This window comes from Dendrobates tinctorius, unplaced genomic scaffold (genome assembly GCF_039654945.1).
Source record: "Dendrobates tinctorius isolate UK_male_01 unplaced genomic scaffold, ASM3965494v1 ptg000120l, whole genome shotgun sequence".
NCBI lineage: Eukaryota > Metazoa > Chordata > Amphibia > Anura > Dendrobatidae > Dendrobates > Dendrobates tinctorius.
In genome coordinates this window covers 7,055,421-7,071,143 of record NW_027361788.1, presented here as the reverse complement: position 1 = coordinate 7,071,143, position 15,723 = coordinate 7,055,421, and the positions used below count along the sequence as shown (strand labels likewise).

Below are 15,723 nucleotides of genomic sequence, written 5' to 3'. Positions count from 1 at the left end.
AGTGTGGAGTAGGAAACTGGCTAGTAGGAGCAATGCCTAGTGAAAGGCTATGAACATAAGGATGAGTGACCTCATGGAGATCAACATCCCCGAAACAGCTGTCTGTGGATGGATACCATGTTTTGGCATAGGTGGTTTCCTTCATTGGAGACTGCCCTTCCCGTGGTTGTTCCTTCCCGGGGAAAGACCTGGCTAGTCATTGCTTGCGTTGAGAAACATGTGATGGTGTCTCCGCGGCTGTTGATTTACATGCTTTTGCATATTTCCCATAAGGGATGGGGGCATTGCTCTAGATCACTGCGTTGAGAAACATGTGATGGTGTCTCCGCAGTGTTGGATGTTGATCTCCATGAGGTCACTCATCCTTATGTTCATAGCCTTTCACTAGGCATTGCTCCTACTAGCCAGTTTCCTACTCCACACTGATGAGGGGCAATACCCCGAAACAGCTGTCTGTGGATGGATACCATGTTTTGGCATAGGTGGTTTCCTTCATTGGAGACTGCCCTTCCCGTGGTTGTTCCTTCCCGGGGAAAGACCTGGCTAGTCATTGCTTGCGTTGAGAAACATGTGATGGTGTCTCCGCGGCTGTTGATTTACATGCTTTTGCATATTTCCCATAAGGGATGGGGGCATTGCTCTAGATCACTGCGTTGAGAAACATGTGATGGTGTCTCCGCAGTGTTGGATGTTGATCTCCATGAGGTCACTCATCCTTATGTTCATAGCCTTTCACTAGGCATTGCTCCTACTAGCCAGTTTCCTACTCCACACTGATGAGGGGCAATACCCCGAAACAGCTGTCTGTGGATGGATACCATGTTTTGGCATAGGTGGTTTCCTTCATTGGAGACTGCCCTTCCCGGGGAAAGACCTGGCTAGTCATTGCTTGCGTTGAGAAACATGTGATGGTGTCTCCGCGGCTGTTGATTTACATGCTTTTGCATATTTCCCATAAGGGATGGGGGCATTGCTCTAGATCACTGCGTTGAGAAACATGTGATGGTGTCTCCGCAGTGTTGGATGTTGATCTCCATGAGGTCACTCATCCTTATGTTCATAGCCTTTCACTAGGCATTGCTCCTACTAGCCAGTTTCCTACTCCACACTGATGAGGGGCAATACCCCGAAACAGCTGTCTGTGGATGGATACCATGTTTTGGCATAGGTGGTTTCCTTCATTGGAGACTGCCCTTCCCGTGGTTGTTCCTTCCCGGGGAAAGACCTGGCTAGTCATTGCTTGCGTTGAGAAACATGTGATGGTGTCTCCGCGGCTGTTGATTTACATGCTTTTGCATATTTCCCATAAGGGATGGGGGCATTGCTCTAGATCACTGCGTTGAGAAACATGTGATGGTGTCTCCGCAGTGTTGGATGTTGATCTCCATGAGGTCACTCATCCTTATGTTCATAGCCTTTCACTAGGCATTGCTCCTACTAGCCAGTTTCCTACTCCACACTGATGAGGGGCAATACCCCGAAACAGCTGTCTGTGGATGGATACCATGTTTTGGCATAGGTGGTTTCCTTCATTGGAGACTGCCCTTCCCGTGGTTGTTCCTTCCCGGGGAAAGACCTGGCTAGTCATTGCTTGCGTTGAGAAACATGTGATGGTGTCTCCGCGGCTGTTGATTTACATGCTTTTGCATATTTCCCATAAGGGATGGGGGCATTGCTCTAGATCACTGCGTTGAGAAACATGTGATGGTGTCTCCGCAGTGTTGGATGTTGATCTCCATGAGGTCACTCATCCTTATGTTCATAGCCTTTCACTAGGCATTGCTCCTACTAGCCAGTTTCCTACTCCACACTGATGAGGGGCAATACCCCGAAACAGCTGTCTGTGGATGGATACCATGTTTTGGCATAGGTGGTTTCCTTCATTGGAGACTGCCCTTCCCGTGGTTGTTCCTTCCCGGGGAAAGACCTGGCTAGTCATTGCTTGCGTTGAGAAACATGTGATGGTGTCTCCGCGGCTGTTGATTTACATGCTTTTGCATATTTCCCATAAGGGATGGGGGCATTGCTCTAGATCACTGCGTTGAGAAACATGTGATGGTGTCTCCGCAGTGTTGGATGTTGATCTCCATGAGGTCACTCATCCTTATGTTCATAGCCTTTCACTAGGCATTGCTCCTACTAGCCAGTTTCCTACTCCACACTGATGAGGGGCAATACCCCGAAACAGCTGTCTGTGGATGGATACCATGTTTTGGCATAGGTGGTTTCCTTCATTGGAGACTGCCCTTCCCGTGGTTGTTCCTTCCCGGGGAAAGACCTGGCTAGTCATTGCTTGCGTTGAGAAACATGTGATGGTGTCTCCGCGGCTGTTGATTTACATGCTTTTGCATATTTCCCATAAGGGATGGGGGCATTGCTCTAGATCACTGCGTTGAGAAACATGTGATGGTGTCTCCGCAGTGTTGGATGTTGATCTCCATGAGGTCACTCATCCTTATGTTCATAGCCTTTCACTAGGCATTGCTCCTACTAGCCAGTTTCCTACTCCACACTGATGAGGGGCAATACCCCGAAACAGCTGTCTGTGGATGGATACCATGTTTTGGCATAGGTGGTTTCCTTCATTGGAGACTGCCCTTCCCGTGGTTGTTCCTTCCCGGGGAAAGACCTGGCTAGTCATTGCTTGCGTTGAGAAACATGTGATGGTGTCTCCGCGGCTGTTGATTTACATGCTTTTGCATATTTCCCATAAGGGATGGGGGCATTGCTCTAGATCACTGCGTTGAGAAACATGTGATGGTGTCTCCGCAGTGTTGGATGTTGATCTCCATGAGGTCACTCATCCTTATGTTCATAGCCTTTCACTAGGCATTGCTCCTACTAGCCAGTTTCCTACTCCACACTGATGAGGGGCAATACCCCGAAACAGCTGTCTGTGGATGGATACCATGTTTTGGCATAGGTGGTTTCCTTCATTGGAGACTGCCCTTCCCGTGGTTGTTCCTTCCCGGGGAAAGACCTGGCTAGTCATTGCTTGCGTTGAGAAACATGTGATGGTGTCTCCGCGGCTGTTGATTTACATGCTTTTGCATATTTCCCATAAGGGATGGGGGCATTGCTCTAGATCACTGCGTTGAGAAACATGTGATGGTGTCTCCGCAGTGTTGGATGTTGATCTCCATGAGGTCACTCATCCTTATGTTCATAGCCTTTCACTAGGCATTGCTCCTACTAGCCAGTTTCCTACTCCACACTGATGAGGGGCAATACCCCGAAACAGCTGTCTGTGGATGGATACCATGTTTTGGCATAGGTGGTTTCCTTCATTGGAGACTGCCCTTCCCGTGGTTGTTCCTTCCCGGGGAAAGACCTGGCTAGTCATTGCTTGCGTTGAGAAACATGTGATGGTGTCTCCGCGGCTGTTGATTTACATGCTTTTGCATATTTCCCATAAGGGATGGGGGCATTGCTCTAGATCACTGCGTTGAGAAACATGTGATGGTGTCTCCGCAGTGTTGGATGTTGATCTCCATGAGGTCACTCATCCTTATGTTCATAGCCTTTCACTAGGCATTGCTCCTACTAGCCAGTTTCCTACTCCACACTGATGAGGGGCAATACCCCGAAACAGCTGTCTGTGGATGGATACCATGTTTTGGCATAGGTGGTTTCCTTCATTGGAGACTGCCCTTCCCGTGGTTGTTCCTTCCCGGGGAAAGACCTGGCTAGTCATTGCTTGCGTTGAGAAACATGTGATGGTGTCTCCGCGGCTGTTGATTTACATGCTTTTGCATATTTCCCATAAGGGATGGGGGCATTGCTCTAGATCACTGCGTTGAGAAACATGTGATGGTGTCTCCGCAGTGTTGGATGTTGATCTCCATGAGGTCACTCATCCTTATGTTCATAGCCTTTCACTAGGCATTGCTCCTACTAGCCAGTTTCCTACTCCACACTGATGAGGGGCAATACCCCGAAACAGCTGTCTGTGGATGGATACCATGTTTTGGCATAGGTGGTTTCCTTCATTGGAGACTGCCCTTCCCGTGGTTGTTCCTTCCCGGGGAAAGACCTGGCTAGTCATTGCTTGCGTTGAGAAACATGTGATGGTGTCTCCGCGGCTGTTGATTTACATGCTTTTGCATATTTCCCATAAGGGATGGGGGCATTGCTCTAGATCACTGCGTTGAGAAACATGTGATGGTGTCTCCGCAGTGTTGGATGTTGATCTCCATGAGGTCACTCATCCTTATGTTCATAGCCTTTCACTAGGCATTGCTCCTACTAGCCAGTTTCCTACTCCACACTGATGAGGGGCAATACCCCGAAACAGCTGTCTGTGGATGGATACCATGTTTTGGCATAGGTGGTTTCCTTCATTGGAGACTGCCCTTCCCGTGGTTGTTCCTTCCCGGGGAAAGACCTGGCTAGTCATTGCTTGCGTTGAGAAACATGTGATGGTGTCTCCGCGGCTGTTGATTTACATGCTTTTGCATATTTCCCATAAGGGATGGGGGCATTGCTCTAGATCACTGCGTTGAGAAACATGTGATGGTGTCTCCGCAGTGTTGGATGTTGATCTCCATGAGGTCACTCATCCTTATGTTCATAGCCTTTCACTAGGCATTGCTCCTACTAGCCAGTTTCCTACTCCACACTGATGAGGGGCAATACCCCGAAACAGCTGTCTGTGGATGGATACCATGTTTTGGCATAGGTGGTTTCCTTCATTGGAGACTGCCCTTCCCGTGGTTGTTCCTTCCCGGGGAAAGACCTGGCTAGTCATTGCTTGCGTTGAGAAACATGTGATGGTGTCTCCGCGGCTGTTGATTTACATGCTTTTGCATATTTCCCATAAGGGATGGGGGCATTGCTCTAGATCACTGCGTTGAGAAACATGTGATGGTGTCTCCGCAGTGTTGGATGTTGATCTCCATGAGGTCACTCATCCTTATGTTCATAGCCTTTCACTAGGCATTGCTCCTACTAGCCAGTTTCCTACTCCACACTGATGAGGGGCAATACCCCGAAACAGCTGTCTGTGGATGGATACCATGTTTTGGCATAGGTGGTTTCCTTCATTGGAGACTGCCCTTCCCGTGGTTGTTCCTTCCCGGGGAAAGACCTGGCTAGTCATTGCTTGCGTTGAGAAACATGTGATGGTGTCTCCGCGGCTGTTGATTTACATGCTTTTGCATATTTCCCATAAGGGATGGGGGCATTGCTCTAGATCACTGCGTTGAGAAACATGTGATGGTGTCTCCGCAGTGTTGGATGTTGATCTCCATGAGGTCACTCATCCTTATGTTCATAGCCTTTCACTAGGCATTGCTCCTACTAGCCAGTTTCCTACTCCACACTGATGAGGGGCAATACCCCGAAACAGCTGTCTGTGGATGGATACCATGTTTTGGCATAGGTGGTTTCCTTCATTGGAGACTGCCCTTCCCGTGGTTGTTCCTTCCCGGGGAAAGACCTGGCTAGTCATTGCTTGCGTTGAGAAACATGTGATGGTGTCTCCGCGGCTGTTGATTTACATGCTTTTGCATATTTCCCATAAGGGATGGGGGCATTGCTCTAGATCACTGCGTTGAGAAACATGTGATGGTGTCTCCGCAGTGTTGGATGTTGATCTCCATGAGGTCACTCATCCTTATGTTCATAGCCTTTCACTAGGCATTGCTCCTACTAGCCAGTTTCCTACTCCACACTGATGAGGGGCAATACCCCGAAACAGCTGTCTGTGGATGGATACCATGTTTTGGCATAGGTGGTTTCCTTCATTGGAGACTGCCCTTCCCGTGGTTGTTCCTTCCCGGGGAAAGACCTGGCTAGTCATTGCTTGCGTTGAGAAACATGTGATGGTGTCTCCGCGGCTGTTGATTTACATGCTTTTGCATATTTCCCATAAGGGATGGGGGCATTGCTCTAGATCACTGCGTTGAGAAACATGTGATGGTGTCTCCGCAGTGTTGGATGTTGATCTCCATGAGGTCACTCATCCTTATGTTCATAGCCTTTCACTAGGCATTGCTCCTACTAGCCAGTTTCCTACTCCACACTGATGAGGGGCAATACCCCGAAACAGCTGTCTGTGGATGGATACCATGTTTTGGCATAGGTGGTTTCCTTCATTGGAGACTGCCCTTCCCGTGGTTGTTCCTTCCCGGGGAAAGACCTGGCTAGTCATTGCTTGCGTTGAGAAACATGTGATGGTGTCTCCGCGGCTGTTGATTTACATGCTTTTGCATATTTCCCATAAGGGATGGGGGCATTGCTCTAGATCACTGCGTTGAGAAACATGTGATGGTGTCTCCGCAGTGTTGGATGTTGATCTCCATGAGGTCACTCATCCTTATGTTCATAGCCTTTCACTAGGCATTGCTCCTACTAGCCAGTTTCCTACTCCACACTGATGAGGGGCAATACCCCGAAACAGCTGTCTGTGGATGGATACCATGTTTTGGCATAGGTGGTTTCCTTCATTGGAGACTGCCCTTCCCGTGGTTGTTCCTTCCCGGGGAAAGACCTGGCTAGTCATTGCTTGCGTTGAGAAACATGTGATGGTGTCTCCGCGGCTGTTGATTTACATGCTTTTGCATATTTCCCATAAGGGATGGGGGCATTGCTCTAGATCACTGCGTTGAGAAACATGTGATGGTGTCTCCGCAGTGTTGGATGTTGATCTCCATGAGGTCACTCATCCTTATGTTCATTGCCTCAAGATTTAGACTGCCCAGCCATGACTCAGTTTGTCGCTGCAAGTAGTCGGCCAGTACCTCCGCGGTGTGTCTGTTGTCGCCCAAAGACATCATCTTTAACACAGCCTGCTGACACCTACCACTAGCTGTTCGATAGTGGGACACCTCGTGTGCAGCACTGCCAGCTGCGGATGGAGTGCTCGTGCGACTGCGCTCTGTGGACGAGCTTTCGCTGATGGAGGAGGATGACCGAAAGCCTACAGCCAACTGTTTCCTATACCGTGGGCTAGGCAGCACTGTTCCACCGCCGCTGTCCCCAGTGGAACCTGCATCCACCACATTAACCCAGTGCGCAGTGATGGACACGTAATGGCCCTGGCCATGCCTTCTGGTCCATGCTTCTGTTGTGAGGTGCACTTTTCCACTCACTGACTGTTTTAGTGCATGGACAATGCGGTCTTTCACATGCAGGCGAAGGGCAGGGATGGCTTTTTGAGAAAAGAAGTGTCGACTGGGTAGGTCATAGCGTGGGACAGCGTAGGCCATGAGGTCGCGGAAAGCTTCGCTTTCAACCAAACGGTAGGGCATCATCTCTAATGAGATTAGTTTGGCAATGTAGGCGTTCGAACAAAGTGTATGCGGATGAGGCGATGAATACTTTCTTGTCCTACTCAGAGTGTCTGGAAGTAGTGGTGGACCGGACGGAGTGAGACGGGGTTGGTGATGGTATTGGTGGTGAAGGCCTAGATTCAGTAATGTGTTTCAAAACCATTGTGATTCCATGAGTGCTTTGGCCTTCGGACGACACCTCCACATTTAGTGCTGGTGGTGTGCTTAACGGTGGCGGTGGTCTTACAGTTGGGGAAACGATGGAGCGTTGCTGGCTACCTTCAGTCGGAGCAGGTGCACATGTGCCACCTGAGGTTTTGTAGTTCATCCACGCTTGCAAGTGCATGTTGATTAAATGTCTAAGCATGCAACTGGTATTCAAATTTCTGAGTTGTTTACCTTGGCTAAAGGTCCTTCCGCACTTCTTACAGGTAACCTTTGCCTCATCAGTAGGATTTTGGACAAAGAAGTGCCACACTGCACTTCTTTATACAGTTTCTGGCCTTGCACGCTGTGCTAAGTTGACCGTCTGGCCAAGCTGTCCTGCAACTCTTTCAGTTTTTGGTCCATGTTTTTGGACAGCTACGGGCCTGCCAGATAACCGCTGCTGTGATGTCAATGCCTGCTGCGGATTCTTCCCCTTATCTGAACTATTGCCAGTGCCACCCTCCTCCCCCAGTGGATGCCAATCCGGGTCAAGAACTGGGTCATCCATCACCTCCTCTTCAATGTCATCTGCACCTTCCTCTTTACCTTCCTCTGTGTCACCGTGTAATGTGGTATAGTATGCAGGAAGGGGCACCTGAGATTCATCAGGGTCAGATTCTGGCTCAATAGAATGCGAGGGCAATGTAATGCTCTGGGTCGATGTACCAGCAGAATCATCTAGCAGTGGCTGTGCATCAGTGCACTCCATGTCAGATTCATCTTGGACTGGGGAATTCTGGATTTTACTGGATAACCCAGGCATGGTATGTGAAAAGAGCTCCATAGAGTAATCTGAAGTGTGGGCTGCCGCATCCTTAAATTTTGGTGGGGGTGAAGGACACAAGGAAAGGTGTTTTTCCTGACCAGAACCCTGCACTGACGACTCCGTGCTTGCAGGTTTCGAACGTTCAGAAGAGGAGGCAATAGAGCTGGTGGCTGTTTCGGCAATGTACGCCAAAACCTGTTCTTGATGCTCTGGCTTTAAAAGCGGTTTTCCTACTCCAAGAAAAGGCAACCTTACAGGCCTTCTTGGGCCAGAGGATGACACAGGCTCAACACCTCCTGCCTTAGCTGCTATTTTGCTTTTGCCAGAACCAGCCGATGCACCACCACTATCAGTACCAGCTGTGCCCCCCTGCCCACGTCCACAAACTCTTCCACCATACTTCCTCATGTTTGGGAAAATGTACCAAAAATACCAGCAGAGAGATGGTACTGTATGAGGAGCGTCCAGCTGTGTAAGGTGTATTAAAAAAATTAAATCTACGTATATATTTTGTTAGTCACAGACGCTCTCACAGTATGTATTGAACCGTAATCCAACAAGCAGATATACGGAACTGTATCAGAAGTGTACAGCTGTATACGTTTTTTGTGTAACTAACAATCTCTATATATGTATGTATGGAGTGTCACACACACGCTGACTCTGTATAGATGTGACTGTAATGCGAACGGCAGATATACAATACTGTTTGAGAATCGGACAGCTCTATACGGAGTCTGTATGGAAAATTGTCAATTTCCGTCTATTTGTATAGGGACTGACACACGCTGTCTCTGTCTAGTTTTGACCATAATCAAACAGCAGATATACGAAACTGTTTGAAAAGCGGACAGCACTCTAAGTTGTAGGTCTGGAAAAACGGAAAAACGTAAAAACTCCTCGGCTTTTTCTTCAAGAGTCACACCCAGATAGCTTCTATTTGCCCGTGATACCAGCCGGTACACGGTAGTGTGTGAGGAGCGTACACCGCTATACAGTCTGTGAAAAAATGAACGCTCAGTAACTCACCAGGACAAAATAATAAAAGTTGGGGTGCTTTGAAAAAAGCAGTTTGAACACCAGTGTGCACACAGCAATGCAGCTAGCAGGTAGCCTTACAATGCAGCCTAATCACCACCAGCGCTGCTGCACAAAAGCAAATATCCTCCCCTTTCACTGCACACTAACTGTACAGTGAAAAGAGCTATCAGCAGAAGCAGTTTTTTTTTCTTCTTCCCTGCCTAACGCTCTCCCTATTCAGAATCAGCAGCAGCACCTCTCCCTATGCTAAGATCGGCAGAAGTAAGATGGCGGTTGGCGGTCACAGCCTTTTATACCCACTGTGACACCACACAAAGCCAGCCAATCACTTCAATGCCCTTCTCTAAGATGGTGGTGGATGCTGCCTATGTCATCGCGTTGCCCACAGTGTGCGTCCTCCATCATTGGCTGAAAAAAGGCCCTGGAAGCATCATTTGAAACGCGACTTTGGCTCTGGGGTCGCCGACCTCATGGCCGACCTCACGCTATGGTCGGGTTTTGTTTCATGAAACCCGACTTTGGCGAATGTCGGCGATTTTTGAAATTGACCGATCCGTTTTGCTCAACTCTAGTGGTGGGAAACTACTGTTTTGGGGAAAGGCAGGGCTCGGAATGGAAGCCATTATTTAGCTGAAATAGATTGTGAATGGCTTGTCACATTTGAAGAACCCCTGACATGCAAAAACAGCAGAAACCCCCACAAATGACCCTATTTGGAAACTAAACCTCTCATGGAATTCTAGGGGAGTAGCAAGCATTTTTAACCCTTAGGAGATGCACAGAATTGTAAAACATTTAGCTGAGTAAATGAAAAATAATTTTTTAGAGTAAAATTTTGGTTTGAACCAAGTTTTTAATTTTCAAAATGGATAATAGAAGAAATTGCATAATGAATCATACTGTTCATTTTCTTCTGAATGCATCAATACTCCACAAGTGGGTGAAAACTACTTTTGAGGCACAGTGTAAAGCTCTGAAGGAGAAGGAGGTTGTGGGTACCATGTCCCATTGGCAAAGCCGCTGAGGTCCGAGAACAGGATAACTTCCACATAAATGACCCAATTTTACAAACTATATCTGTCAAATAATTCATCTAAGGGAGCAATCATCATATTGACACAAGTGTGTCATAGAATTTTATGCCATTGGGCGGTGAAAAAAATATAATTACTTTTTATAAAAGGAAAAAAAATTGTTTTAGCTCCAGATTTTAGTTTCACAAGGGAAAATGGGTAAAACTGGCACCAAAATATGTCTTGCAATTTATACTGAATACGTCAATATCCCATATGTGGTTGTACGGTTTTGCTTAGCCTCGTGGTGAGACGAAACATTACATGACTCTCAGAGAACATTTTTAAGTATAATAGTTTGTAGACGTCATATGCAGAGCCCCTAAGTGCCAGAAGAGCAGAATCCCCCTTCAAGTGACCTCATTTCGGAAATTACACCCCTCAGGAAATTTATCTACAGGTGTAGTGACTATTTTGACTCCATGGTTGTTTTCCAGAAACAAGCAGCAGTGGATGTTGCTGAGTAAAAAATGCAAACTCCTAAACCCTTCATCCAATTTTAATGTGGATACCCTCAAATGAAAGCTGAAAGTCTGAACTTCAACTGCATCTGAATTGTTTTGTTTTAAATTCATTGTGGTAATGTCTAGAACCAAAATTAGAAAAATGTTGTCTCTGTCCAAATATATATGGACCTAACTGTATGTATACTGCAATGCATGAGACCTGTCAGCTTAACACTGGCACAGCACCTGTAAGACCCTGCTGCTGGCTGGGTTTGAAAGGTTACTGTAGCTGGCAGACTCGAAGGTCATTATTTGATCTCCGACTGCCATGACAACCCCTGGCTCCCCCGTGATCAAGTCAAGGGGTGAGAGCGGGAACCCACTACTGCTCACAATCGTCTAAATGCTACGATTGAGTCATCTAGAAAGTAACATAAGGATAATAGTATCGAGACCTGAGTCAATCAGGTTCCGATGATGTCTCTCTGGTGCAAATCTAGCGTTCTGCACCAGAATCCTGGCACTTGGAGGTATATGGGAGTCCCGATCACTGCAAGACTGACGACTATAATCAAACATCAGGGCTGCACAATGCCCAGCAAGCGCTGACGTTTATTTACCGTCAGCGGTTGGAAAGAGGTTAAATCAATTTTTTACTGAATTAGTAAATTCGAACTTCAAACGATTTGTTCATCTCTATTTGTTACTCTTATGTTACATCGGCATTGTGATGGTGTTAAGTAGGCAAGGCTGTTATAAAGTGCTAATAAAACTATATTTACAGCTGTAAAGTTTCATCTTTAACCTTTCATCTGGTTATATCACTCTCTCTATTTGCTAGAAAAGGAAAAACTGGCGCACAATAAAATATATATATATATATATATATATATATGTATATATATATTTTTTATATTACAACCCCTTATCAATAAACATTTTAGGACTGAGGGATTAGCTTACCTCACTGTTATAAATGGCATAAATCAAGAAAATATACAGCCCCTGTAAAAAAAGAATAAAGTAATAAGTTTATTTTATTATCAATATATACTTTCTTTTATAGACTTACATTTACATACAATTGTACTTACAATCTTCCAAATTCCCTTATGTCAATAATTACATATAGGCTAAAGGAAATCTATTGGCAGGTTTTTGCTATGTAATCTGAGAACAGCATCATGTAGGGGCTGAGACCCTGATTCCAGGGATGTGTCACTTACTGGGCTGTGTTTTGGAGTTTCAATACAATCAATTTTTCATCAGCAGGTGATTATCACTAGAGGACTACATATCACGTGCCTCCTAGTCCCACTACTGATTAGCAGCTTTCTGTCAATATACAGTGTACACAGAAATCTGCCAATCGGTGGTGTAGACGGGGTTATACACAGCTCAGAGCTCTGCTAAATCTGCAGCAGAGAAAACATGGATTCTATTACAACTTCTGCACCCAGTGAACTAAGTGACACTTTGCTGAAATCAGGTTCTCTGTCCCTACATCATACTGCTGTCAGATTACATAGCAAAAAGATGCTGACAGATTCCATTTACTAAATATAAATTAAGGTATGATTTGCACCTAGAATAGATAATGTGCATAAAGAAATATAAAAAAATACTTTATTACTGATATTTTTGAAAGGAACTAGAAGTTACCCAATTTACATAAGCATAAACAAATGGAAAAGTGAGCTGCGCTTAATACTTCTCCATTTTCAATATAGCCAGGAATTTTTGAAGATGGGATTTTATGAGGATGGGCTTTTGAATGGGATGTCCAATATCACCAGTTATTAACCATTAAAGGTCCTAAAACACATCAGATAGCTATTGGCTGAACGATTATTTTGCCGCTAAGGCTAGTTTCACACTTGCTTTTTTTTGCAGCGCGTTTTTCCCGCAAAAAAACGCATTGAAAAAACGCATACAAATGCATACAGATGCTGCGTTTTTTTCAAGCATTTTTATGAGCATGCATGAAAAAAACGCAGCTTTTTTTGCATTTGTATGCGTTTTTAGTGCGTTTTTACCGCGTTTGCGTTTTTTCCAACATTAGGTGGCCCCTCACACTAACCTAAACCATGACTTTACTAACCCTAACCCTAACCCTGACCCTGACCCTAACCCTGACCCTAACCCTGACCCTAACCATAACCCTGACCCTAACCCTGACCCTAACCCTAACCCTGACCCTAACCCTGACCCTAACCCTGACCCTGACCCTGACCCTAACCCTGACCCTAACCCTGACCCTAACCCTGACCCTAACCCTAACCATAACCCTGACCCTAACCCTAACCCTAACCCTGACCCTAACCCTGACCCTAAACCTGACCCTAACCCTAACCCTGACCCTAACCCTAACCCTGACCCTAACCCTTAACCAAACCATACCCTGATCCTAACCCTAACCCCGACCCTAACCCTAACCCTGACCCTAACCCTAGCCCTAGCCCTAGCCCTAACCCTAACCCTAACCCTGACCCTAACCCTGACCCTAACCCTAACCCTGACCCTGACCCTAACCCTAACCCTTAACCAAACCATACCCTGATCCTAACCCTAACCCTGACCCTGACCCTGACCCTAACCCTAACCCTAACCCTTAACCAAACCATACCCTGATCCTAACCCTAACCCTGACCCTAACCCTAACCCTTAACCAAACCATACCCTGATCCTAACCCAAACCCCTAAATTCCATTGTCTAAACTAATGGTAAAAACGCATACATAAGCATGCCAATGCGCACATATGCTCACCATAGACTTATAATGGGTGTCTTGCTGTAAAAAAACGCATTGCGCGCGCATGCGTTTTTTTGAGGCAAGTCGGACGCTCAAAAAATGCAACAGGTTGCATTTTGTGCGTCCGAGCGCATACCGCAAAAAAACGCATGCGCGGTAAAACGCGTACAAACGCATGTGTATGCGCACATAAGCGCATCCCATGCAAAGTATAGGGAAAAAAAAATGCATGCGCTATTTAGCGCTAAAATACCGCGAAAAAAACGCAAATGTGAAACCAGCCTAACTCTCTTCTAACTAGGCCATTTATAGGAAATCTTGGCTGAACACTTGTGTGTTCTCTATGAGAGAGTCACTGTTAAGGCCCTGTCACACACAGCAATATCGCCAGCGAGATCGCTGATTTTGTGATGCCACAGCAATCTCGTCAGCGATATCGCTGTGTGTGACATGGATCAGCGACTGGCCCCTGCCGGGTATCGCTGATCGCGCTCCATTGTCCTGGGCCTTTTTTTGATCGTTGGTCTCCCACTGGCCAGCGCGCATCGCTGCGTATGACAGCGAAAGACCAGCGATCAGCGACGCTGGACACTGGTTTCCAGGGTAAACAGCGGGTATCTAAGAGCTGCACAGCTCTTGGATACCCGCTGTTTACCCTGGAAACCAGCGTGCACGCTGGTTTCCAAGGTAAACAGTGGGTAACTAAGAGCCGCGAGGCTCTTAGATACCCGCTGTTTACATTGGAAACCAGCCTTCTCACTGGTCCTGATCGCTGGAGGGGCTGTCTATGTGTCAGCTCATCAGCGATCAGCTAGCGATGTCCCAGCGATCCCATCCAGGTCAGATCGTTGGTGGGATCGGTTGGACATTGATACGTGTGATGGGGCCTTTAGAGGGGTCTTGTCTTTTCTCTGGTGGGAGAGAATGGGACAAAAGGTTCGGCAGTGAATTTCCAGTCAGGAAGCCTTTATTCACATTAGCCTGTCAACTGTTCTGTCTAACATCAAACGGCTTGACCAACTTTAATGTTTTGGGGCCTTTACTCATTTGATATTTCCAGTTTCGGTGTACTGATGCCACTTCAGCTTTTGTTTCTTATAGGATGAAGTCACATGGGTGGTCTTGTGAGCCAAATACAGAAATGAGGCTAAAACTACCAAGTTATATATGGCAAATTTTCCTCTTTTTTGAATCCACTTGTGTTTGCCTTAAAACACTACATGATAGATGAAAAACCACCACAATAACTTCAGCGTTAGAGACACATTTCAGTTTAGAAGGCTACAAATCCCAAACCTTCACAGATCTCATAGCCTTCTAATGTTCGATGTGATCATTATGAGTAGTCTTTACCATGTTTCCCCTAGTTTGCTTTGACCTCTGGGGAGTCACATAATCTCATTTTGGAGGTAGGGTCCTCAGATTTTTCAGTTCATGAGGTCTATTTCCCAACTTTCAATCTTATTAGAGGTCATTTTTTTTAATTGATCAGAGACTTCTCAGAATAGGTTTCCATCATTTGCTTCAAAATACAATAATCGATGAAAAGCAGCCACAAAAACTGCAGGTTTAGAGACATTTCAGTTTAGAAGGATATGCATCCTAAACATTCACAGAATGCTTAGCCTTCTAATCTTCAATGTGACCATTATGGTTACGCATGTTTCACCTAACTGGCTTTGTCCTCTGGGGAGCCACATACTCATGTTGGACATAGGGCCCTCAGTAGGGATGAGCGAGTAGTGAAATACTCGGACTCGCTGTACTCGTTACGAGTAGCTCCTAATACTCGGGTACTCGTAACGAGTAGCGAGTCCAATGTAAGTTTATGGGAAATGCGAGTAATGGGCTGTGTGTGTGGGGGGGGCTGTGCTGGGTTGTGCGGGGCTGTGAGGGGAATGTGCCGGGCTGTGCGGGAACTGTGCCAGGCTGTGCTGGGCTGTGAGGGAATGTGCAGGGCTGTGCGGGACTGTGCTGGGCTGTGCGGGAACTGGGCCAGGCTGTGATGGGCTGTGCGGGACTGTGCCGGGCTGTGCGGGGAATGTGCTGGGCTGTGCGGGATCTGTGCTGGCTGTGCTGAATATTGCGAGGCGAGTAGTGAAATTTACTCGCCAGGATTCGAGTACCGCGATTACCGCATATACTCGCTCATCCCTAGTCCTCAGG

At 46.6% G+C, this 15,723-nt stretch overlaps 1 protein-coding gene across 1 annotated transcript in view; it reads right to left on the bottom strand.

The window, feature by feature from the left end:
- ADGRD2 (adhesion G protein-coupled receptor D2) overlaps positions 1-15,723 on the bottom strand; it is a 739,028-nt gene that overhangs the window by 301,890 nt on the left and 421,415 nt on the right. Inside the window, exon 25 of the mRNA XM_073541421.1 lies at positions 11,768-11,809. Coding sequence (XP_073397522.1) covers positions 11,768-11,809 — 42 coding nt within the window. The remainder of the gene's footprint in view (positions 1-11,767; positions 11,810-15,723) is intronic.